The 24,915-nt window shown below is 40.2% G+C and overlaps 2 protein-coding genes across 2 annotated transcripts; both read left to right on the forward strand.

Annotated features, from left to right (window-relative positions):
- The first annotated feature begins 1,683 nt into the window (after window positions 1-1,683).
- On the forward strand, window positions 1,684-3,085 carry LOC311487658 (heterogeneous nuclear ribonucleoprotein A2 homolog 1). The gene is made up of 3 exons (XM_084544012.1): window positions 1,684-2,002; window positions 2,370-2,516; window positions 2,655-3,085. Exons 1-3 carry the CDS (start codon window positions 1,925-1,927, stop codon window positions 2,763-2,765), a joined length of 336 nt encoding a protein of 111 aa, XP_084400138.1. The 5' UTR covers window positions 1,684-1,924; the 3' UTR covers window positions 2,766-3,085.
- A 109-nt stretch (window positions 3,086-3,194) lies between these two features.
- cenpx (centromere protein X) lies at window positions 3,195-5,292 on the forward strand. Its single transcript, XM_084544013.1, has 5 exons — window positions 3,195-3,479; window positions 4,102-4,153; window positions 4,231-4,284; window positions 4,377-4,465; window positions 4,805-5,292. Exons 1-5 carry the CDS (start codon window positions 3,378-3,380, stop codon window positions 4,817-4,819), a joined length of 312 nt encoding a protein of 103 aa, XP_084400139.1. The 5' UTR covers window positions 3,195-3,377; the 3' UTR covers window positions 4,820-5,292.
- The last annotated feature ends 19,623 nt before the right edge of the window (window positions 5,293-24,915 follow it).

Below are 24,915 nucleotides of genomic sequence, written 5' to 3' on the forward strand. Positions count from 1 at the left end.
GGAATGAGGAACACTCTGTAATGAAAACGTTGTTTCCCTTATCTCAGTTTCCCAAAAAACAGCAGTGAAGATTTCCTTGGACCGGAAAATTGCAATCAAGCTAAGAATATGCTCCAAACAACATCACAACAGATTTCCTGAGAACACATTCCACAAGACATGACTTACTTGCATGCAAACCACTACGTGACATAACTTTTTCCCTGGTATAACCAGGGAAACTGAGTTGCGGCTTCTGAAGAATGGCAGATTTAGATTGCAAGATGCATTAACCTTCCGAACGTCCTCTGAGTCAAATGTGACCCATCTCAAATGTTTCTATATCACATAATTTAATATAAATTTGGTCTATTGCCCACGGATACCTAAAAGAAGAGTACAGTATATAGTAATTAGCTGAGAAGAAGTTGGCTAAATGTATGTATGTATGTCTAACATACAATTTATTTTAGGCTTTATAAATAGTCGAACAGGCCGGGCAATTTTTGACCCGGGAGGACATAAGTTGCATGGTCGACATGAAGACAATACAAGGATTACAATATAAATGAATAAATTAATCATGTAACAAGTGTATAAGAGACATAATGCCCTTAAGGCATCCACTATTAGGAATTCAATGACTCAGCAGAAGCAACCGTGGGCGCCTACTTATAGGCAGATATTGTTGTATGTCAGGATGTACTAATTTTTTTTTGTTTAGTATTTTATAATTCTATGTTTTAATTAGTTGAATGGGGATCCCAAATGTGTCATAAGAAAAGACAAAAGGAATTAGTTTGAAAGCATCTAAGTGTGTTATTGGAATGAGGAAACGTCTGTCTCAAGAACATTCTTTTCCTGTTTCAGTGAACCACTTACAACACATAATCAGCAGCATGTTTGTCTGTTAAAAACCTTGTCATTAGCATAACACACAAGACAGGAGGTCAAGAGGTGCTGAGTATTTCCTATGAAGAAACAGATTTTCTGAGATTCCACATTTCATTGTGTCCAGACAAAGCACTCTGGCATGCAAATGTTTCAGTCACGCACTGTAACTAGCCGATGTAATCTTAAAAGGATATCTAGACTTCAAAAAGCAGATATGTCAGTCTCTCTTGAACTGGTCGATGTACCGTACTTCGGTAAAATATAAAATAAAGTTAAGGCTTGGGTAAAACAAAAATACAACTGCAACACTTTCATGTGACTACGCAGAAAACAAATCCTTCCAAACCAAAACTGTAGCATTAACAGTGACTGAGTTGTTCATGCTTACTACTTTGTAATATCATAAGTAAGAAGAACAGGTTAGCCTACTCTGCCTCAATAACATGCTTAGTAATGACAGCCATCTCCCCCTGACACCTCCCCCTGGCAGCTGCTCAACAAGTCGAGTAAGCTAGTCAATGAAAATTTCTTCCTGTGACGTGAAAAAAAAAATGTGAGAGGATATTTCCTCGTCGTGCCATATAAACGGTATAAAATGAACCCTTTCCACATCGGCGGGTTAGTCTCTACTCCGAGTTGGTCCATCCTCAGGAGGACACCAGCATCTCAACGATGAGTTGTGGTAAGTAAAACCCCTCTTGATTTCACGTCTCGTGTGTTAAGCCCATTATCTGCATTTTTCAGTGTTGCTACCTTTTCCCGTTGTGTTGGGTTTAAAAACTCTTTGAACTCATCTTTCCTCCAGATAACACAGAGGTGAAGCCAGCACCAACAAAAAGAATGTACATCAGTCTTCCAAGGAAATTCATGGCTGGTTTGTCTGAAAATTATGAACTGGTAAACAGTTTCTTTTTATAACAAAAAGCAACATCGCTTGTCTTCACGGCAACAAAAATATGGATTACATTACAATACATTTTTTTGCTATAATATGCCAGGAAGCTCACAATTTAATTTTTTTCTCATTTAACAGGACCATGGATTGGCCATAATGGATCTGAATCCCTATATAAATGAGGGCTACATAGTGGCTTACTTTAGAGACTGGGGAACCGTCACATCATGTAAGGTAAAGACTGAAAAAATACTGCTTATATTAACAATTCAGTCCTTGTATTTGTCAATGTCAATTGATTTATTAAGCACATTTAAAACAAAGAATGTTGAACAAGGTGCTGTACTGAGTAGTCAAAGAATGTAAAAATATATAAAACATATAAAAAAATCTAAGACAACAAAGAGGTAAAACTCTGCTAAATTAAAAAAACTAAATTAATTGAAATATCACAAAGTCACAAAAGAGAGAGCAGCTCTTATACTGATTTGAATGCCAAAGAATATGTATATATGTGTAGATAGATATAGATATATGTACATACATAGTGGAAATAAAGTTGTAATCTATACATTCTGTTTGTCTATTGATGTGATCTCAGATTAAGAAGAGCCCCAGCTCTGGGAAAGATAAGACAGTGGCCTTTGTGATGTTTTCTTCAGAGGATGAAGCAGACAGAGCTGATTGGGCTGGTCCTCACTATATTGGTGGCATGGAAGTGAGTGTGAGACGAATTGTTAGTCCAAAGGTGAGTGGAAGCCAGTGTTATTCTCCTTGTGTGTGAGCCTGTAAGGGCCAAGACAACTTGTAGATACAAGCGTGTTTTTGTTGTCTGTTCATTCATCAGCTGATATATTAAAAAAAATAATAATAATATGTTTTGCAGATTGAGGGGGACTCAGATGAAGAGTTTGTTGCAGCTGCGGCAAAAGGACCGCACCGTTCAATGGGCCTGGGCTACATCCTGGAAGATGCTCAGTGGTTAGATGATGAGTAGTATAATATTTTGGAACGAAATGTGAAAATGTGTGTGTTTAAGAACACATGCGAACACCTATGTATCTGTTTATATAGCGTGACATATATATGTGACAATGATAGTTGCTATAATACTGCATAATGCTGAATATTGTTTAGTGAACTAGAGGTTTTGTCGCAATATACTGTACATATGAAAACAGTCATGCTGTTTTTTGTGCAGCCAATGTTGTTGATTTTATAAAATCATATTTAACTGCCAAGTGATGGGTAAATATCTCAAACTATAAACCTGCATTGTTGTCTGTAAGAATAAATGTATGATGATATATTCAGTGATGTTGTTTGCTGTTGTCTTTCATTCCTTTAATGCCGAATTTTTATTTAAAGGCCTCTATGATGTGAGGGTTTTCAAAAACAGGTACTGGAATGTATATGTAAATCGATTTAATAAGAAAAATGTATGTAGGAAAGGAACATGCATTCCCACCGCGCACGAATAAATCAAATATATATATTATTTTCAAATCTGAATATTAAATCTTTGCTGTTAAGCCAGACTCAACAGAAAAAGTGGGCGGGGAGGCTTGTCTGGCTCCATAGCTCATGCAGTTAGTGAGGGGCGGTGCCAATGGCGTCACAGCTGAAACAGCCAATCACAGCACAGAGCGCCAAGTTTCCCCTGCAGCGTCAAAACATGGCGGAGATGGACGCAGAAATTTGCTTTAAAAAGGTAAGAGCGACCATATCCCTCCGTTCATTAGCACTGTTCACGCTTTTCACACGTTCCCCCACAAAAAATGTAACACTAAGCTTCTTCGCTTTCGCCAGTCCGCCTGTGCTGGCAGCCTTTACGCATACTGTTTACAAAGCTCACGCGTAGTTTTGTAGTGGTCCTGACCTAAAACCTTATACATCATGAAGATATTCAGCTATTCATTGGATTTAACAGCATACCAGTAGACGCCGAATAGAAGAGCTATTCACGCAGATTCAAAATAGTGCTTTATGTTTAAGGGCAACATGTGGTAATTTCACCGACACGGAAGAGTCAGTTAACTTGACGTTTTTCTGAAGGCAGTTCGGCAAGCGGAAGGTACGCACGAGAAAGAACCACCTAGATGAAAACACAGATACCTCATCTACAAAATCTATTACGGGCTTTTATAAATCCCGATAAGGAGTTAAGTATTATTGCGCCTGCCTTAATGTCAGCTCAAAGATGTCACTAAATATTGTATTATATTTAGTTTGCATGGTTATTAGACGTAAATAAATCCCTCAAGATGATTGTAACTTCAAGAGAAGTCACATTGCAGTGTTAAAGTCATTGTGTGTCTTTTTCTTGTATAAAGGAAACCGTAAGCAAACTCTTGACTAGTTTCTTCAAGGAGGACAAAACCAAACGTGAGTTGCATTTTGTCACCAGTGACTTTTTGTTGTACTTGTGATTCTGTGGCTCAACTATTCTCACTGTGTTACAGTAAGTGGTGATGCTGCGCTGCTCATGGCAGACATACTAAAAGTGTTTGTTCAAGGTAAATGAGTTTTGCTGTTGTTACGTACAACATGGGATGCAATAGACGATTGCTTGGTGATAATAAAAACTTTTAATCTATCTCATTTCCAGAGGCTTCTGTGAGGTCACAGAAACAAGCTGAATCTGAGGACAGTGACCAAGTGGACATTGAACATTTTGAGAAGATTTTACCTCAACTGGTGCGTAGCTCAACAGCCTCAACAAAATTTGTTTTTCAAGTACCTTATATCTCAATGCTGAAGCTGCCCCAGTGTCATTTTTTTTGGTGAAATATGTGTGAGATTCAGTGACCACATGTAAATCCTAGTTTTGTGTTACATAAACTGTTGCCAAGGACACAAGACAAATCTTCAAATCATTTGCATCATCACATGAGAACTTGAAATGTTCACTATTGTTTTTTATGTAAATGCATTCAGACTTCTACAAACTAATGTATGTGTCTTTTTTTTTTATTACCAGACAAAGTTTCATTTCCATTATCTCACAGTTTTTTTTTTATCTCTTTTCCAATGCAGCTTCTGGACTTCTAGCACAATGATGCCACAAGATGGAGCCAGAGTGCTGCCAGCGTGTCTCTCCTACAGTTCCCACAGCTACAACTTTAATTTACAGTATACCTGCAATTTAATGATTATTCACACGTGAGATTAGATTAAGATTGTCAGTCTGCATTTATATGGGTTGAGTGATTTGAAGTAGAAAGCACCATTGCTGCATTGCACTTAATAAGGGTTATTTTCTGCAAACATACTTGTGTCTGTGGAGTCAGACAGTCTTTGTGTCCACCAACTAATAGATAGAGTGGCATGAAGTCTGGTACAGATACACATGATTCGAAGAGGATGAGTGCAAATGTTTTTGTGTTTCCCTGAATTCTCCTGGTGATTAATCCTGATTGACTTTAACCATCTCATGACAGAATGTCTATTTATTGTTATTTGAGTAAAATGTCATATGTCTCATTTATTGAACTTGTTGCTAATAAATGTGGCGCTGACCTTCACGTCTGTACTACTCGTGATGACTTTAGCAGTGCATTCACATTTCAACAAGCGTCAAAAATACGGTTTAAGAGCAAAATACTTGCAGAACTAATGACAATCCCATCAGCCTCAGCTATACTCTGTGCTTAATTATAATTAGCAAATGTTGGCATTCACTTGACTTATGAACATTATGTACATTATACCCTGCATTCATTAAAATGGTAGAAATATCTAAATGAGGGTGCTGGCATGAGCATTTCCCTCAAAGTACAATCTCTTGCAAGCAAACGTGTATACACTGCCTGGATTTAACTAAGCAAATAGGTATGAGCCTCCTATTGGATAATTACTGCATGGGTGATTATCTTTCAGCTGGCAACAAGTTATTTAACCCCATCTGATGCAATGAGTAGCTTCTCATTTCTTTAACAACCATGTCTAAAGACACATCCCGTGGTTGTGGAAAAGATGTTAGTCTGTTTGAGGAGGGTCAAATCATTGGAATGCATCAAGCAGAGAAAACATCTAAGGAGATTGTAGAAACTATTAAAATTGGGTTAAGAACTGTCCAACACATTATTAAAAACTGGAAGGATAGTGGGGAACCATCATCCTCGAGGAAGAAATGCGGTCAGAAAAAAATCCTGATTGATGGTGATCGGCGATCACTTAAACGTTTGGTGAAATCAAATCGAAGAAAAATAACAGTAGAACTCAAGGCTATGTTTAATAGTGAAAGTAAGAGCATTTCCACACGTACAATGTGAAGAGAACTCAAGGGATTGGGACTGAACAGCTGTGTAGCCTTAAGAAAACCACTAATCAGTGAGGCTAACTGGAAAAAAAAGGCTTCAATTTGCTAGGGAGCATAAAGATTGGACTCTGGAGCAATGGAAGAAGGTCATGTGGTCTGATGAGTCCAGATTTCCCCTGTTTCAGAGTGATGGGGGCATCAGGGTTAGAAGAGAGGCAGATGAAGTGATGCACCCATCATGCCTAGTGTCTACTGTACAAGCCTGTGGGCTCAGTACTATCATGTGGGGTTGCTGCAGTTGGTGCAGGCATATTCCAAGATGACAATGCCAGGATCCATGGGGCTCAAATTGTGAAAGAGTGGTTCAGGGAGCATGAGACATCATTTTCACGCATGGATTGGCCACCACAGAGTCCAGAGTCAGAGTCTCCCATCATCAATACAACATCTTGGTGGAAAATTAATGCAGCACCGGATGGAAATAAATCTTGAGACATTGCAGAAGCTTATCGAAACAATGCCACAGCAAATGTGTGCTATAATCAAAGCTAAAGGCGGTCCAACGAATATTAGAGTGTGCAATTTTTTTGGTGGTGACTTTTTTTTGACCAGGCATTTTTCTCCTTGAGAGCAAAAGAAATCAAAGATGCATCTTGGACAATTTTTTTTTCTCTGGCATATGAAAGGGGCGGGCAGGACAGACGATTTACTCTGGGGTCGTAACATCAGTCTGGAAATAAACAAGAGCTGCTAGAAGCATGTTAGCCTGAAAGAAAAGAGTTAATGCACAGTTTTACAACTCACACCTGGAGCATGGACAGTTGTCTCGAATATGTCTGCAAGTCACAGGTAACTCTGAAAGACACTTGCTCTTTGCAAACTCACCTTAGAGGCAGGCACTGTACACTGTAACACTCAGTTGGATAATTGTCCAACCTTCAAACAGAAAGCAGAGACACTCACATGAGCTGTAACTTAAAAACCCCTCTACTAGAAAGAACAACAAATTTGAAAGTGCTTCACAGGGGCCTCAAGTGCTCTTAGTTTCTGTACTTGAAGGAGTGGCGTGTTCAGTTCCACTCAATCACTAAGCCAGTGATGAAACACGCATCTAATAACACAAAAAAAGAGATGTAGTGGGAAAAGAAAAGAGGCTCCTTTGAATTTGATGGTGCAAAGGCTTTTATGGTGTCTGACTAGATTACTATTGACTAAAGAGTTATTCTCGTCTTTCACCTGCTCTCACTTGGAGTCTGTATCAATCAAATACAAAATGACACTATAGGTCCATATAACTGGGGGGCATCCTCACTGTGTGGTAGCTTTAAACAATTTGAATTTAACCAGAAAAATATTAAGGCTTGAGAAGGACTTAGAGAACCTTCCCCTATGTATGTGAAATGAGTCTAAGATTTGTTGTGTAAGTCAAAGTTTCATTGTCACATTCAAAGTTTGTAGCAATGTCTTGGCATAATTGTTGCAGAACGTTCGGCCCTGTTATAAATAAATTTCTCTATGTCCTTCCAAAATGCAGTGAAGGAGGCATAACTGTTTCTGGCTCAGAGCTACAAATGCGTGCATTTAATACGAACACCATGTCAATAAATTTGGAAATCCTTGTGTTCGATGATGTAAGATCAAGCCCAGAACTGGAAGGGGCACGACTATGCTTTGCGCTAGTTTATACGATCCTATTGTGCTTTTAGAGAATTCAATAAATTCTTATTACAGCTGGAACTTGCTATCCATCCCTCCAGCTGCAGTCAGATTACTATTTGACTGCAGCTGAAGATACAATACGATTGGGTTTGGTCAATGTGCGTAATACCAGTTGAGGACGATGCATCACGAGGTATTTTGCACATATAAACATTATATACACATGTAAAAGTTGGAGAATATAGTGTGTGGGACTGACTAAGGACACAGATACAGAAATGTTAATAGACAGCTTGTAAAAAATCCAAAAGTATAGATCTAGTTTTGAAATACGCACAGGTTCTAACCTTGGCTCCATGTAGCTCCAGGTCTGAACTGTGCAGGGATGCTTGGACCCCAATATATTAGCTTCTAATTGCTTCTAGTTATTTCTTTATCTTGATCTCACAGTAACAGCACAAGTACACTCATGTGGTTCTACTGTAAAAGGACAGAAGCAGAGATAAACAGACGACTGTAAGCCTGCAGTCTGACAGACAATAAAGGAAATACTCTTAGAGGGAATCGGTGATTGGTCTGTAGTACTTCAAGCATTTGCAGAGGAGCCTGTGTAGTTGTGCATTATCGGGTGTGTGAAGGAGCAATTTGTCATTTAGCTCTGCAGTCCACAGAGATCTAGAGACTGAAGGGAAGTCTGCTGGAGAAAACAGGAGTCAATAACTGCAGCCTTCGACCAAGGTACTGCTTCAGTGAGCACTAGTTACTGCGTTCACAGTACTTCAATACTGTTGCTCACTGTCTACCCACCCAGAAGATAGGACAGAATGGAATAGATTAGAATATAATAAAATAGAAAAGATCAGAGATGTGATTCCCACTCAGGGGGTACCTTTGCATTTGTCGGGGGATTGTAAATGAGAAGACTGAAAGGAAAAAGGGAATAAAATTAAGGTTATGTATAGGACATGTCCCCCCCTAAAGCTGAGCAAATCCTATCACCTTGATGTCACCTGCTGTGATTGAGCATTTGTGAAAGAGAATTTGCAAGACAATTTCTTCACAGAAACTTCAGTGAGAATGTATCAATAGTTGTACTTGAAGGCAGCGTTTATCATAGTTTAGACTCTTACTGGATCAAACTGAGTATTAGCTCGCTAATCAGAACCAAAAACAAAGTACTATACAACTGAATATGAAAGTCATTAGTAAACAAAGTACTGAACAAAGGGAAATTTTGTGTGCAACTGTAAATAGTAATAGAGACATTTTGCACAAAATCCCAAACTTCTAGAGGGACTAGAGTCGACAATGCAGAAATCGTTAGGATTCATCACCAGGGAAGCATGAAGCATGAAACTGTGAACACACCAAAGTGACATCACAGAACAACTGGAAACGAAGTCCAACTGTGTCGACATGTCAAGTCCCCTCTGTCTGGGCAAAGAAAGTTGCACCTGAACACATCACAGAGACTACGTACAGTCAACAGGTCTCTGGCACATACGACTGCCTGAAGCCCTAACCCTAACTGCAAGATCTACTACTAGCTGCAAGGCTAGGAAGCTAGGAAGAGCTACAAACGTTATACAGCGCTTTTCTAACTATTGGCACTCAAAGCGCTTTACAGTCACAAGGACACATCTAGCCACTTGTTCAAACAAGCACACGCACATTCTCTACCAGTTCACCAGTGCCAAGTTCAGTGTCTTGCTCAAGGAGACTTTGACATGTGGTTGATGTACTGGGGCTCAATCTGCTAACCCTCTGGTTCGACAACCTGCTCTACCTATTGAGCCACAGCCGTCCAATGATTATGATCATGATGCAGTGAAAATATCTGTGTATATGAATGTTGAGATTAGATAAAGATGTAAAACGTGTGTGCACTTTGAACTTATCTGAACAGACAATCAGAGACCTTTCACACCAACTTATTCTGACGCCAGTTCAAACAGAGTATTAGCTCGCTAATCAGAACCGAAAACAAAGTACTATACAACTGAATATGAAAGTCATTAGTAAACAAAGTACTGAACAAAGGGAAATTTTGTGCGCAACTGTAAATAGTAATAGAGACATTTTGCACAAAATCCCAAACTTCTAGAGGGACTAGAGTAGACAATGCATCATGACTGATTCAGCATCATGAATCATGATTCAGCATCATGAATAAGCTAAAAAGCTGATGACAGGGGTCCAGGCAATGCCAACGGTGCGTTAAACAGGGCCACAGACGCTCACCAACTCCCCAACACAGGAAAACATCTGACCGGAGATATTCACTTGATATTTGATATTGTACTGAAGGTGGTAGTGAAAGATGGTCACCAAAATCATCGAGGTTCATGTTCTGGGGATGAACAAATGTGTATAACATCTTGGCAGTGACTGAACACTACTAATCTAGTGACATTTTGTCTAGCAGTGTTAATGATTATGGGGTATTAAAGCTCAACTGTTAATATTGGGCTGTGCGAGTATAATGCAAAAGGTTGAGAACTGTAAGAAAAGATTTACAGTAAGGATAGAGAACAAAGGTGTGGGGTAGCAAGGGATATGCAAACAAACAGAAGGGAACTGTCAAGGATATGTGATGGCTGTAAGCTCTTACAGACTAAACGGATCAAAGCCAAGAGTCAATGGAGCTTCGCATGACTCAGATCTAAAGGGAACACCAGTGTGAATGAAACCTCTGCAGAGACTCCACAACACTGCACCTCACTCACTCCATTAAAAAAAAAAAAAACGCCCTCTCTGCCTCTGCCCAAATGCCACGGCAGTATATTTCGGATTGTTCCTTTACTGTCTCTTCTGTCGCTTGTTCAACAACTATGTCCCTGTTTAGGCCTCCTCTGAGTAGCACTTCCAATATTAAAAGTCATAAAATACAGTGATGAGGCTGCTGTCCTGAAGCTATGTCTACGTGCTGTCTGACGATGAAGGTCACTTTGAGCTCTGTGGCTGATTTCCAGACCCAACGAGGGTGTCAGTGGTGGTGCTGGGGAAAGGAGAAGGAAGTGTCGACCAGGATGGCTTCCTCTAGGCCTGTCGAGCTGTTGATGACAGTGTTACTGTATGGACTGTATGTTTATTCAGCAGCACCACCTTCTGGGTTAAACATTTGGGAACATTTAATATACACCAATCAGCCATAATATTAAAACCACTGACAGGCGAAGTACACAACATTGACCATTTTGTGACAATACAACGTTCTGCTCGGAAACTTTTGGACCTGGCATTCGTGTGGATGTTACTTGACATATATCAGCCACCTAGCCCGGACAAGGCACCCCCACCCCATAGCAATGAGACTCCTTGATGCCAGCAGCCATCCCCAGCAGAATGCAGCCTGACACAGACACACACACAAAAACGGTTTAGGAACAACCCAAAAAAACATGAAAAACAGCACAAGGTGTTGACCTGGCCTCCAAATTCACTAGATCCCAAACTGATCAAGTATCTGTGGGATGCACTGGAACAAGCCTGATCCACAGAGGCCCCTCTCCCCAACCCATAGGACCCAAAGGCCCCCACTAACAACATTCTGTTGCCAGACACCACAGGACACCCTCAGAAGGCCCGTGTCCATTCTCTGATGAGTCCCAACTGTTTTGGAGGCACAAGTGAGACCTGCACAATATTAGGAAGGTGGTCATAATGTTATGCCTGATCGATGTATTAACACATGTGAAACTACATCTTCCTCATCACCTTGAACACAGACTGGGCTGCTAATGCCTTAATAGTGTCTCATCCCTCCCAACTAACGGGGCACGCATTTGGACCAAATTCAAAAGACTTGTTTAGGGTCCGAAAATAAAAATGAAGATGGACCAGTGAGTATCAAAGAGAAGACGGACAGAATACTAAAGCATAGATTATTCAGTTAATATAGTCGTCCGTCCGGTGTGGGGCGAGGCCGTATCAGATTGTGATATGATAGAGTTAGATGTTGGGCATCTCAGTAGACAGCAGGTCTGTTGCACTTGGCAAAAAGCCCGTGGCACTATGCCAGGGGGTTGGCTGATGCTGACAGGGACTCTCTCCGTGTCAGGGATGAATGGAGTTGAACAGTGAGCAGACAAGCAGAGCTGGGTGCTCCTGCAATTGGACATTTAGGAAAGTAACCTGCCAGTCTTTAATGTGTATAGTAGCAGCTGTACCTTTCCTGTGATTTCTGTTATCTGTCAGAAATAGGAATTTGTGAACTGATCCACCACACCACAGCTACTGAATTACTTTCAATAATTTTTCATGTTACTGTGATATATGGTAAATGTTGCTTATACTATAAAAGATGGCTTTCTCTTAACAGATGTTATAAATAAAATAAAACTGTTCTAGTGTAGATTGACACAAATGCATATACTCTTCTGATAATACATTAAAATATTCTACACAGTTTCCTAAATCATCTTAAGAGAGACTTATGTAACATGATGAAGGTGAAAAGCATTTATCAAAAGCCCCTGCACTTGATGCTTCTGACCTGCTTTTAAAAGCATGTTCTGTTCAAATGCTAACTTTAAACATCTGAGATCCAAAGAAGGACAGGGCAGGGGTCTGAAATAATATATACAGATGATTCGACATGGGGAGCAACAGATAATGCTTTCTTCTAGTTAAGTCTTACAATCATGAAATTATGATTATGTTTCTGGGATACAGTTTCCAAGGAAATAAAAGTTATTTTTACTACTATTTGTGAGAACAAGGTTTAAACAAGAAATAAGTGATGACGTATTTTAATAACACCTGCTGCCATCCATCTGTCTTACCAAATGGCAACCTCCAAGGATGAATGAAGAATGATCGCAACATGAAACGCCCAAAAACTGTAGTTTGTTGAATGTCACTTGAGGCTAATTCCAAAAGCAAATAAAATCCAATCCAAACTTACAACAGAATTAAGCATGTTCACAGCCTGATAGAAAAAAATATCTATTTAATCTCTGTAGTTAATTTCCCTGACACAACCATTTATATAACTTATGTGTTTTAAGCATATCAGGGCATAAGGTTATGCATAATTAAGGGTGTAGCGTTTATGAGTGACAGGTGGATGCCATCACTGGACGTGGTTGCCTGAACATCTGACTACTTGTGCTCCACCTCTTAGCCCATGTTTGAATTAGTCTGGAGTTAGGTGGCATCAAGCATTTCTAAGCCGGAGACACTACACTGAGCTTTAAAACGATCTTCAGGAAACCAGTTGGTGACATTGCAAAGAGTTTGTGAGTTTGTGGTCCATGACCTTACTTTAATACTGCAGTACTATGAAGAAACCAGATGTGCCGCATTTGTTGCCAACTTGCATGAAGCTACAATGATTATATTACAGCTAAGATCATTTACTGTATATACTGTATACACCATATACTGTATGCCAAGGCAATTTGTTTTTCAAGAAGCATAATAGCACTATTTAAAAGAAAAAGCAGCTTCAGAGAAGCTAATTTATCATTATCATCATATTATAATCAAAGTGGTTGCTAAGCAACATGTGCATATGTACAGGTATATAGGTATGATCCGAGACTGCTTCACCGTCGGATGTGTTTTACAGTACACATGAATAATTCACATTTTATTGACGCGAAACTAAGGCGTATTACGTCTATCGTCTCCAGCTGCCACGCAGTGACACATTGTTGCTCCGATATCTGAATCCTTTCACCTACCTCATGCGGGCAAACTGTTCATTTTTTACAGGAATAAAACAATACATTTGACACACTTCTGATGTGAGAGGATGAAAATAATCCGACAAACATGCTGCATGTAACTCTTATGCAAGAATACTGGTTACAAGTATTACTGAAAAAAGTCTAAGGATCTTGAAAAGCTTTTTACAGCTGCTGTGGGGGACAATTTTGCTCAGAAAAGACCACTCATGGTATTTTTTCCTCCTGCTACTGTCTGGCTAAAAAGTGTGGTTCAGGAAATAAGTCATTCACAGAGGAAGGAATGGCTAGGCCGCAGAAATATAATAAATACTGTTATATAAAAACAATTATATAAAAAAAAAAATGCCTTGAGGAAACATGAAATGGCCAAATGAAAAATTAAACACCTCTGATAATAAGTATAAAACATTGTAGGCTATTTGTGGAGCAATTACGCTGCACCTGGCACAGACTGTCTGAGTTGCACCTTCCCTCACCCCTGTCACTTTCACAACAGACACACAGAGGTCATCAGGGTCATCACCCACTAACCTGATGTGGCTATTGCATGAGTACAACCACCTACACAAATGTTGCTGCTCTGAGAGCGTCATACTTAGCGGCTAGCCGTGTTGCACGGGCTAAGAATCCTTTCACTTAGAAGAATCGATTGTGTTTGCCGCCCAGACGCCACAAACAGTTGGGGAAAGCTGCAGCTAATAAGATGGAACAGGTTCCTCTTTCACCTTCCCCAGTTTCAAGGAGAATTGATGAAATAGTGAGAGACATCGAAAGACCGTTTCTGGGTTTAATGAGCCACCATGGCATGCAATCTTCGTCAATATGTGGACAAATGTTGCAAACAAGGGAATACCACTAGTTTGTGTTAGCTGCCACCTAAAACAACTGGTGCAGAACTATCCATGTCTTTGCATGTCTACAGGACACGTTACGGTTTCATTCTCTAGTTTCCAATCTTCTTTAATATAGCATTTAATGTTTGTAAATTATGTTCCAATATGGAGTCAATTAGATGATACCGCACCCTTTGCTCCATTCCACACTTTTGACCAAGTGTAGTCAAATCTGGCGCCAAAAAGAGCAATATGGAAAAAGCCAAAATGCCAAACACAAGGCTTCAAAATGGTAGTCCACTACCAGCGGGTGTCCACTTCTTATATACAGTCTGAGCCACTGAGCTGCTGTCCTGGAGAGGCTGGGAGATTTACTCTGTAGCTGAAGGGCACACTGACAGTAATTTTAAAAGGAAAGGAAATGTTTGACACTATTATTTTTGCCATCTGTGTTTCCAGATGAGGACCAATCCATACCAACAAACAGACAACAAATCAGCAGCAGTTAGAAAGAATATACACGGGTCCTTATCTTAAGAGCAGTCAGACCAAAACACACACACATTTGCTCCACACGGGCGTTTCTGTGTCCTCAAAATAGCAGTACGCGAGCTGTCCGGCTGGCACATAAATATAGTCCATTAAGGGGGAGATTTTAAAATTTTAAAGTTTGATTTGGTACCTTAATGCACCTCTCATTTCATCACATAGCAAGGGGAAAGTGGAATTATATGTTTTTCCAGAGGGTGGAAGTGTCTGCTGCCCTCCACCAATACCGTACCGCCGCTCTCCAGCAAACATGAATGGAAACTGTAATATTGTTTGTGGTGGATTACTTCTACTGTATGCAGACTGTAGTGTAGCTCAACAAATCGCCAATAGATTAAATGCTGATGTCAAGTTGTTCCTGCATCTCTTCACTATAAAAGAAAAACACGTATGAATCTAAAGGGGGCATCCTGCATCCTTGCTAGATAAACGCTGAAGCAGTCTGAATACTCCATTGGATTTTAAGTTTCCTCTGTCAGTTCAAGTGCTTATCACAATGTGTGTCCATCTTAAAGAGATGAAGGGAGACGGATAAAACTGGCTCCCAATGCATCGGCCATAAAAATTCTTCCAAGACAACGTAATCTCACTAATTAAGCAGTCCATTTGTAATTTCCGTGGCTTTTATCTGCGTCTTCTTCTTTTGTCTGATTACTTAACGTCCTTTCACTTAGAAATCTTCTTCCCACCTGTTATTTCTTTTTCCTCTTCACCTTCCTCCACCTACCATCACTGTTCCTCCTCCTACTCACTTCTCCTCCTCCTCCTCCTCCTCCTCCCCCGCCTTTCATCAGCCTTCATCTTTCTCCACACTGTGCGCTCTATCGCCTCATCTCCCTCCTACGATCTGAGCACTTTTACATGCCGCCATCTCGCTGTGTGTGTGTGTGTGTGTGTGTGTGTGTGCGTGCCTGTGTGTGTGTGTGTGAGTCACACAGATGCTGCATTGCAGGGCTCTCCTGTGGGGGCCATCTCGCTGCAGGAACCAGAGCACAGGAGCAGCTAGTAATGCAAGATCTTCTTCAAGCATGTGCTTTCCGTATTGTATTTGCAAGGCTGCATGTTTGCAGATGTGTGCAAGCCTGACGTGGTTTGGAAGCACTGTCATGCATACGCATTTTAAAGTAACAGTTCAACATTTTGGGGACTTACGCTGATTTGCTGAGAGATAATATTCAAACCATTCTCGTGCATGTATGGTAACTATATAGCCACAGCCAGCGGGGAGCTAGCTTAGCACACACACTGGACCAGGTGACACAATCTCTTGGGCCTGGTGTCACCAGATGGTATATGAGTAACACAGCAAGTCAGTTAAGTAGCCTCTATGAAAGATTGCCTATATCTCGTGTCATTTATGGGCATAAAATGACATGCAAAAAGCTTGAAGTGCGTAGACGTGACACACGGAGCGTGCCGGAGGTGCGACATCACTTAGTAGCTTTGTCATTTGGCAATGGCTCTCCGCCACGAAATGGTCCCGTAAATGCATCCATATAAAATAGGGAACTGTCTTGTATGGATATAAGAAATTATACTTATTAATAATTACTAAGCATTTGAGGTGTTGGCAGAATTTGTTACCACTAGTTTTGTTCTTCTGTCGCGACTGGGCAGAGTGAAACTAGCCGTTTCCCTGTATTTTCTTTATGTTCCAACAACATATTTACCACACAAATATGAGAGTGGTGATAATCTTCTCATCTAACCTTCAGCAAGAAGTGTATTACCCAAAATGTAATACTATTCCTTTGGCTTTTTGCATGAAGAGGTTGTCTACGAACCAGAGGGTTCATGGACCACAGTATCATTGAGCAAGACACTGAAGCCCGATTTTCTCGCAGTGCCGGGGACTGGTGTGTAAAAGTGTGTGTGCTCGTGTAAACAAATGGTAGATGCGTCACTGTGGCTGTAAAGTGCTTTGAATACCAATAGAAAAGCGCTACATACATACAAGACCATTTACCATTTTTCAGGGTATGCTCATGTTAGAGCACATTCACAAAAACACTTAACAAGTTGCGGAAGATCACACAGAAGAAGTTAAAATATTAAAGTCATCTTGTCAGGACGTCTGCTTAAGATGCTCTTACAGAAATCCTTATTAGAGGAGCTCTCAATGGAAAGTTGTAGATGTACAGTAAATGCTACTTCAAAGGGTACGCATCTAACAAATATACACACTTGGGACTTTAGGCATTAAAGCAAAAAAAAGGATGAGGAGCAGCAATAAATAATGCCCTTCAAGAAAGTGTTGCTATTAGTGCTGGATAGACGTTCAAAAAGCCTGTGATGAAGCACTCATAAAAAGAAAGAGGCTCTTCCTGATTCACGAGATGGTTGTCCTTAGAAAAAAAACTAAACAGCAGCAGTGGCCACTTGCTGAAACGCTTTTGACATCTTGTGGTCATGTACACAATGACTTCAGAAGCCAAAATGGATTATGACTGAGCATTCCCATACATTCAAGTCTGTGCAAGCATGCAGACAGACTGGTGCAGCTGTAATGTAGACATTGTACCAGACTATTTTAGCCGAGAGAAAGCTATATGGTAACGCTTTTGGTTTACCAGTGAGTGTACCTTTCAACCATCACAAATGGTCACTTACTTAGAGCAGTGACCAAAGGTATGACTCTGTGGATAGAAACTGCTGAAATGAGGTGGTTCGGCATCTGATGAGAATGCCCTTTTAGCACCTTCTCTTAGAGGATCGATCCAGACTTTTTTCCTGCACCAGTTCAATCCCCTTTGTCCGTAGTCGGTCTTCCCCTTAGCTTCTGCTTTTTAACCTATTCACAATATTCCAGTTCAATACATAAACCAAATAAAACTTTTATAAACCAGCACACGCTCAATCGATTGCTTCCTCAGGACCATTTCCTTCAGTTGCTAAGCCTTGTTTTTTCGTCTTTTTTATGTTTTCACCATAATATGGTGTTTCTGTCCAGTCTATTCAGTCTGTTCCATCCTGTTTCAATGCAGTCTTGTAACTAGATACATCGTGATTGCGCACGGAAATAATGGGGAGGAAAACCACCCACTGACCTTCATACATACGCACATTTATAACTACCTGGAACTCTGTCTCTGTCAAAAAAAAAAATAACAAAGAGAAGCCATGAAAGCGTGACTGCCTTTCAGCGGGTCTCGGTGCTGATTGTCTCACTAAAGCAGCTCTTCTCTTCCCACTCAGTGCCCACTTCCCACTCATAGCTCCTAGCAGCCTGCACTCACATGTATATCCACCCACACAGCCATTTTATCTGTGGAGGTACCAGGCATTCTTTCTGTCTCTCTAAATGTTATGACAGACATTTATCAAATTTATAATATTTAGGACAGCGCAATATGATTCTGAATAGGCCTAAAGTGATAATATAGGAAGTTCTGGGTAAATTCATTCAGGTTTGTTGAGGTGCCACAACAATCCTGATGCACGATAAAGCTTTTTGGGTTAAAGAGTGTAGGTGTAGTTGTATACATATTGCTGTTCATGTAGTATATTGTCTCTAGGATGTTTAGGCAGTCGTAGCATTCGGAGTACAGCTTCGTTACAGGTACACAAAAAGATGATGAAACTGTAAAAATCTCTCCATTGGATAAGTATTTTCCATGTCTTAGACAAACAATCTAGTGGAAAAGCTACTTTAATTGTTTTGATTATTTGGGCTTGAATTCAAGAGCAGCAACTCTTAGTGTAACCAGAGAGCAGGCACCAGATGTAACAGCATATGTACTCTGTGAATGTGCATACACAGTGTGGTGGTGTCTTTACCTGTTTAGCTGGTTCGGGACCTCAGAGGATGAGTCACGCTGCGTCCCAAGAATCTGTCCTCTCTCCAAATATCACAAGGCTGGCGTCAAGACTGTCAGTAGAACACTAAAATCCAAGGAAGACAGCGTCCTAGTTCACCTGTTAATTATGAAAAAGAAGATCAATACTCTATTTTATTTAATATAACCGGTATCGGTCTACACCACTCTGAACTGATGTGATTTATCTCCCTGGTGGAACAGCTGGTCTATTAAAGTGCAAGCTATCACATAGTAAATCATTTTTAGACTTATTCTGCAATCTTAGAAAAGATAAGGGAGTTGTGAAAGAGGAGAGGAAGAGAACGAATTGAAATTTGCCGTTTCTATCAGATTAAACACAAAAAAATTAGAATTCCCAACCCATCACTTGGCTTATGAACCATAAAAGAACAATGTATTGATGATAATAATAAGTCAGTTGCCAGGGTAACAGGTAGCCTAGCTAAAACATCTTATCTGTTTCTAATATTTAGTCCTCCTCCTACATATCAGCAAGCAACTTGATGAGGTAAATTTTCTTCTTAATTATTATTATTTCAGAGCTGTTGCATTAGAATGTACTGGCTTCACAGAAAGTTCAATAACAGAGATATTGGCCATAAACACTGATTTTCCATTGTAGAAACAATTTGCATATAAACTCCTACGGTTTGACACAACCATTTGTTGTTTGTTGCATACTGAAACCAGATGGGTGCATGGTGATGTGGTGGAATTATGTAATTAATCAAATAATGGGAACAAACGATCAAACGTCATGAAAAAACACCACCAAAAAAAAAGAGCTCCTTTGGCAGCCATTACGGCTTCGCTGGGCTCTTCTCCGAGGTGTCCATGTCGTTATTGTCACGTGATCGGCGACTAGTCGACTAATAACTTATTGCTTAAAGCGTCATGGCACAGCAGTAAAGTCAACTAGTCGGTACAACCCCTATTGAACACTACTAAAAATGAAACTGCACACCACGGAAGCACAGCCACAAGCATCTCAAAAAAGCAACTTCAAAGCAACAGGGGACCAGAATCAGTATTTGGACTATTACGGTGAGTTTTGTCTGATTGTTGGTTGGTGGTCAGCGCTTGGAAGTCACTGTTGCATCCATTTCACTTGTTTTTCAGGCCAGAACTCAAAAGAGCCTTTTGAGGGTAGATGCTAACCCCTCAGTGAAGTTAAATCCAGAACAGTAAACTACATTTGTCCTTATGAGTTCAACACTGACTAAACCTGAACTTTTGCTGTATTGTATCATTGGATAAAAGTCAATGTTTAAAATGGGCTCTTCATTCATGGATAACAGGAAAATATGTCACAATTATGTCTGAATAAAAGTTTAAAGGTTTAACAGAAGAAGTACAGTTTAGGATTTAGTGGTTAACCAAGAGATTAATCAACTACTTGGATAGTGGTCGAAAAAGAAATTAACCAACTGAAAAAATTCAATTCAAGCACACAAAACAAATCGGTTTTCTGTCTTAATTGCACTCTGTTGTTACACTGTTTCAGATGGATCAATCCTAATTCCGTTGTATTCTTACATCGACAAATAAAGCACTCTATTCTACTCTATTCTATTTAGTTGCATGCTGAGTTTGTATTTCCGAATGTTAACTCATGTTTATAATTGGTATAGAAACATAGTGACGAATATAAATAGACTTGTCTACTGTTTCCGTCAGTGATGTCCAAAGAGTTTTTCCTCTTTGTATCTAATTTTGCCAGAGGCAATAATCAAATTTTCATCCTCCAGTTTGAAGAGGCCAAGGAAAAACAACTGATTGAACCACTGCTATAATCCAAAGCAATTAGCTAATGCACAGACATGTGGATCCGCATGCAACAGTGATATTGTAAAAGCAGAAGACAACTCATCTGAGTAAAAAACATTACAGTTACTGGTGTTGTTTTCATTAACTGCATGGTCACAAATAGTCTATATGAAAACATTTATCAAAGCTATTCAAACCTAGGCATGAAAGATACACGTATATATAGTGCAGTTTCAGCAGGTGGTGATAGTTGAATCAATGTCTCTAGAGACTATTATTGGGTAGGGACTTACCAACCTGGGAACTTGAAAGTGGATCATTAAGTGGTTGTTTAACCCAACTTAGGATCTTTTCCTGACCATAACTAAGTGTTTCTGTTGAATAAACCTAACAACGAAGCAACTGAAAGCAACATAAACTTAAGAGTAAAACGAAAAGGAAATAAAATAACTGTCTCAGTGGGAATACAATCCCCACTCTCATGGGAAAAAATTCTTACGTGTCACTTACATCACGACACCTCCAACCCCTCCATGAAGACAGTCTGTTTCTACCAGTTGCTCCAACACCTTCATACACACGAGTACTTTTCACACCTAGATGCTGACATGGTGGGCCGAAGTCTATATGTCACCCAACAGCCATACCTGTTTTTTAAAAATAAGGCAAGAGCCAGCAGCATACACCGATCAGATCAGACATAACATTATGACCACCTTCCTAATATTGTCTCAAGGTCTCCCTTGTGCCTCCAAAACAGTTGCGACTCATCAGAGAATGGACATGGGTCTTCTGAGGGTGTCCTGTGGTGTCTGGCAACAGAATGTTGTTAGTGGGGGCCTTTGGGTCCTATGGGTTGAGGGGAGGGGCATCTGTGGATCATCCCACAGATACTTGATCAGTTTGGGATCTAGTGAATTTGAAGGCCAGGGCATCACCTTGTGCTGTTTTTCATAATTTCTGAGTTGTTCCTGAACCATTTTTGTGTGTGCGCCTGTGTCAGGCTGCATCCTGCTGGGGATGGCTGCTGCCATCAAGGAGTGTCATTGCTATGGGATGGGGGTGTCTGGTCTGGTCCAGGTGGGTGCTGCATGTATACATCCACACAAATACCAGGTCCCAAAGTTTCCCAACAGAATATTGCATTGTCACAAGATGGTTAAGATGTTATTCACTTCACCTGTCAGTGGTCATAATGTTATGCATGATCAGTGAAATAATAACAGCAAGAGCAAAAGAGTGGAAGTCGAGCAGACTCGCATTTCTACCACTATTTCCCCTGCTTCCAGTCTTTATGCTAAACTAAGCTCCTTGCCTGCTGGCTATGGCTTTATACTTAATCGACCGACATGAAAATTATCTCATGGTAACGTGGGCTGGACAAATATCAAACTAAACCTACCTGCCTACTTGAAGTTTTCTTGTAGCATGAAAAAATAGTGACCAGATGAAAAATGTAATTATCAATATATGTGTGATTATCTTAAAACTAGTCTAAAATACAGAATACAAACTACTGGCCTCATCCGAGTCAGAGCATCTTTGAAACTATTTGCAAGACCATAATTTCAGCAAACTTTCTCTTTTCATGACATCTATTATAACTTTGTAGTCAACACCAGGCTCCCCACTACTTATACAGAATATTGCCCTTTATTGACACTAATTCAGCTAATGTATATTTTACGTGACGACTGTGACACTGCCACAAGCTTGAAAAGCCGGATTACTTCCACCTCCACCAACACGCACCTTTACCAATATCTAATCCTAATATTACATTTAATTATATAATGCACCTTCATTAGCATAGAGTTTACAGGGCTGCTGTTTCTCTCAAGGATCAAAGCTGAGTGAGTCAGCAGCACCACAAGTCTTTTCTCCATATAACGGCATTTTTATATCACACTGAATAAGAAGGGGATGTGGGATTTCTGTAGGAGAGAGGAATGCAAGAGACAGGTGCACACATGGGATGCTAATTATTAAAATTAATGTAAAAAGTGAAGCAATCGCCTGATAATCAGACTGAGCTAAGATCAAAATGGATCTGAATGAACAAAACTTGAGATCATGATTTAATTCAATTAATGTGGCTGATGAATGACGAAAGAATGCTTCCTATTTTTAAACTCCTTTCTGTTGAAGCAGACTTTATGTACTCTGTTTGTACGACAACAAATAACTGTGAAATAACTGTGAATAAATAAAATACATCAACTGCACTCGCAAGAAACACTGAGAGCACACTACTATACTACAGAACTATCATCATACATTAACATGGTAAAATCCTCTTTGTGTTACCAAATAAAAAGTGACCTCAGTTCACTCTACTGTTGTACACAGAACAGCAGAAGCAGAGTGACTTAACTGAATGCCGGCCTGTGGCTAAGATAGCCAAAACCCCAGAGCTTAGAAACCAGAGATGTTAAGAAAAGCAGAAGACACATTTTTATTCTTTGCCTCGGCTCCACAACAGCTGAGGGTCACCTGTGAGTCATACATCAGAAAAGGACCTTGGACAGGCCTACATGTTCGCTGTGTAAATATGCGGGCCGGTTCGCACACAAGGACATAACAAGTCTTCTGTGTACAATTCTACCTACTGCTGTTGACTGATTTCACATGAGTAATGATTACATATCAGTGTTAGTGTAATCATTTTAGTTGTAGACTTTAGTCCAGTGGGTCCCAAACTTTTCACAGCCCGTACCCCTTCAGACATTTGACCTCCAGCCATGTACCCCCCACTCTCACGCACTTGTAGCAGCTAGAAAAAGAAATGTCTGTGAGCCTGCCGCCACCCCCACCACCCACATTTAGCATGCATAACATACAAATAAAATCTCTTAAAGTGAATTATTGCTCACAAAATAGAACTATTTACCAGCATTTTCATTGAGCAGCAGCATTTCACTTTTGAAAAAAGAAATCTACCAAACATTTCTACATTTGTGGGCTGACTGGTGGTAGCAGTTGAAGTCTCTCTGGAAGGGCAATCTATCCGTTTTAGCCATTTATCCATTTTTGGCGGTTAGCCGGGCGACCTAATTTACCTCAGACTGATGACTTGACAGCTCAAATGACAGAAAGTTATTAGAATTGTTGACGGCATAATTTATTTTTTAATCAAGAAAAACTGGTGCACTGCACCTTCAGAAAAATAGCGCTGTCTCTTTAAGAAAGACGGTAGTCTTGAGTTGTTGTTGAAGTTGTGCATGGCTGTGGATGTGTGCCGCTGAACTGAGGGCATGTTGCAAATATAAAGTAAAAATAAATAAAGACGTTTGTCTTGCTGTTTGATTTTAGATGTTTAGACTAACATCTAAAACATTTTTTCCCGCACTACCTTTGCGATCTACCGGTCGATCGCAATCGACGTAATGGGTACCCCTGATCTAGCTATTAACATAACTGACTCACATGAAAAACAGTCTTTTGATTTTTCATTTAGGTGGAGAATCAGAAAATGAGAAAACAACCCGTTATCTGTGTTTTCAGTTTCAAAATGTAATCAGGCTGAGTTCAGAATCAACTCTTTCGTGTACCCCCTACGTCACTTTGCGTACCCCCAGGGGTACTGCTTTCATCACTGCTTTAGTCAATTCGTATTCATACGCTGTCTGGAACAAAACTTCAATTTACTGAATATTTACACATTCAGGCGACATCAACCCTGACAGCCTGTCAAGCCAAACTTAACTTTATCTGAACATAACTCTAGCCTTGAAAATGTTGTCCTACAGCTAACAAAGTTAGATCAGGTTTTTATCCTCTTTAAAACACTGCTATGCACAAACACTAACACACACTCCAGAAAGAAAGAGTGTGAGGGCTTTGGACACATTTAAAGCCATCCTCTCCTTACCCGCCGTGAAGGTCGCTTCTGCTCGTTTCTAATGCAACCTCATACCTCTGACGCGCACGCACACACACACAGAGAGATCACACTTTCTGAACCTGCAGACACACACATACTGATTAAGCATACATGCACAATGAAAGTGCTTTGTTCTGTCTCTTGGGACTGCACATCCAGAAGCCACCTGTCGGCCCACATTTAATGTAGCCTGTAGGGGATGGTGTGTGTTGGTGTGTGTGTGTTTACTGGTGTGTTTTGAGAGACCAAGCTTCTTCTAGCTTTGAAAATGCAAGGGCGTCATGTATTGAACTTGAATCTGTGCAATTCCTCGAGCGCCCCTTAAGAGCACAAACTGATGCTATGGATTATTCAGTAATACTGTACAATTGGCTCCTAGAGGGTTTGATTGAGAATCATGTGGTTATGTGAAGCTTTAATTTTTAATAAGTGTGCGCTCTGCAAGCTAAGGCCTTTGTATGATGCTGCACTAAATCTTCTCTACCTCTGTGTAATGTGTAGACTATGATTCAGCCAACATTTAGTACCGCACTGCCATCCAAGGGACTGGAGCACTGCTAAGGCGTTTGCACATCAAGTTTTTAATCCAGAAACATTGCGCACTGAATCCAATACGTTTTGTCGCAAAAAAGATGTTTGATGGAGTCATTAAGCAGCAAGGATAATTTTGCGGTCCTCTCACTT

The sequence above is a fragment of the Chelon labrosus genome, assembly GCF_963514085.1.
Source record: "Chelon labrosus genome assembly, chromosome: 5".
NCBI lineage: Eukaryota > Metazoa > Chordata > Actinopteri > Mugiliformes > Mugilidae > Chelon > Chelon labrosus.

Coding starts and splice junctions, on each gene's coding strand:
- LOC311487658 (XM_084544012.1), top strand. CDS start 1,925: ATGGATCTGAATCCCTATATAAATGAGGGCTACATAGTGGCTTACTTT. Junction 2,003..2,369: donor GAACCGTCACATCATGTAAG/GTAAAGACTGAA, acceptor ATGTGATCTCAG/ATTAAGAAGAGCCCCAGCTC. Junction 2,517..2,654: donor GACGAATTGTTAGTCCAAAG/GTGAGTGGAAGC, acceptor TATGTTTTGCAG/ATTGAGGGGGACTCAGATGA.
- cenpx (XM_084544013.1), top strand. CDS start 3,378: ATGGCGTCACAGCTGAAACAGCCAATCACAGCACAGAGCGCCAAGTTT. Junction 3,480..4,101: donor CAGAAATTTGCTTTAAAAAG/GTAAGAGCGACC, acceptor TCTTGTATAAAG/GAAACCGTAAGCAAACTCTT. Junction 4,154..4,230: donor CAAGGAGGACAAAACCAAAC/GTGAGTTGCATT, acceptor ACTGTGTTACAG/TAAGTGGTGATGCTGCGCTG.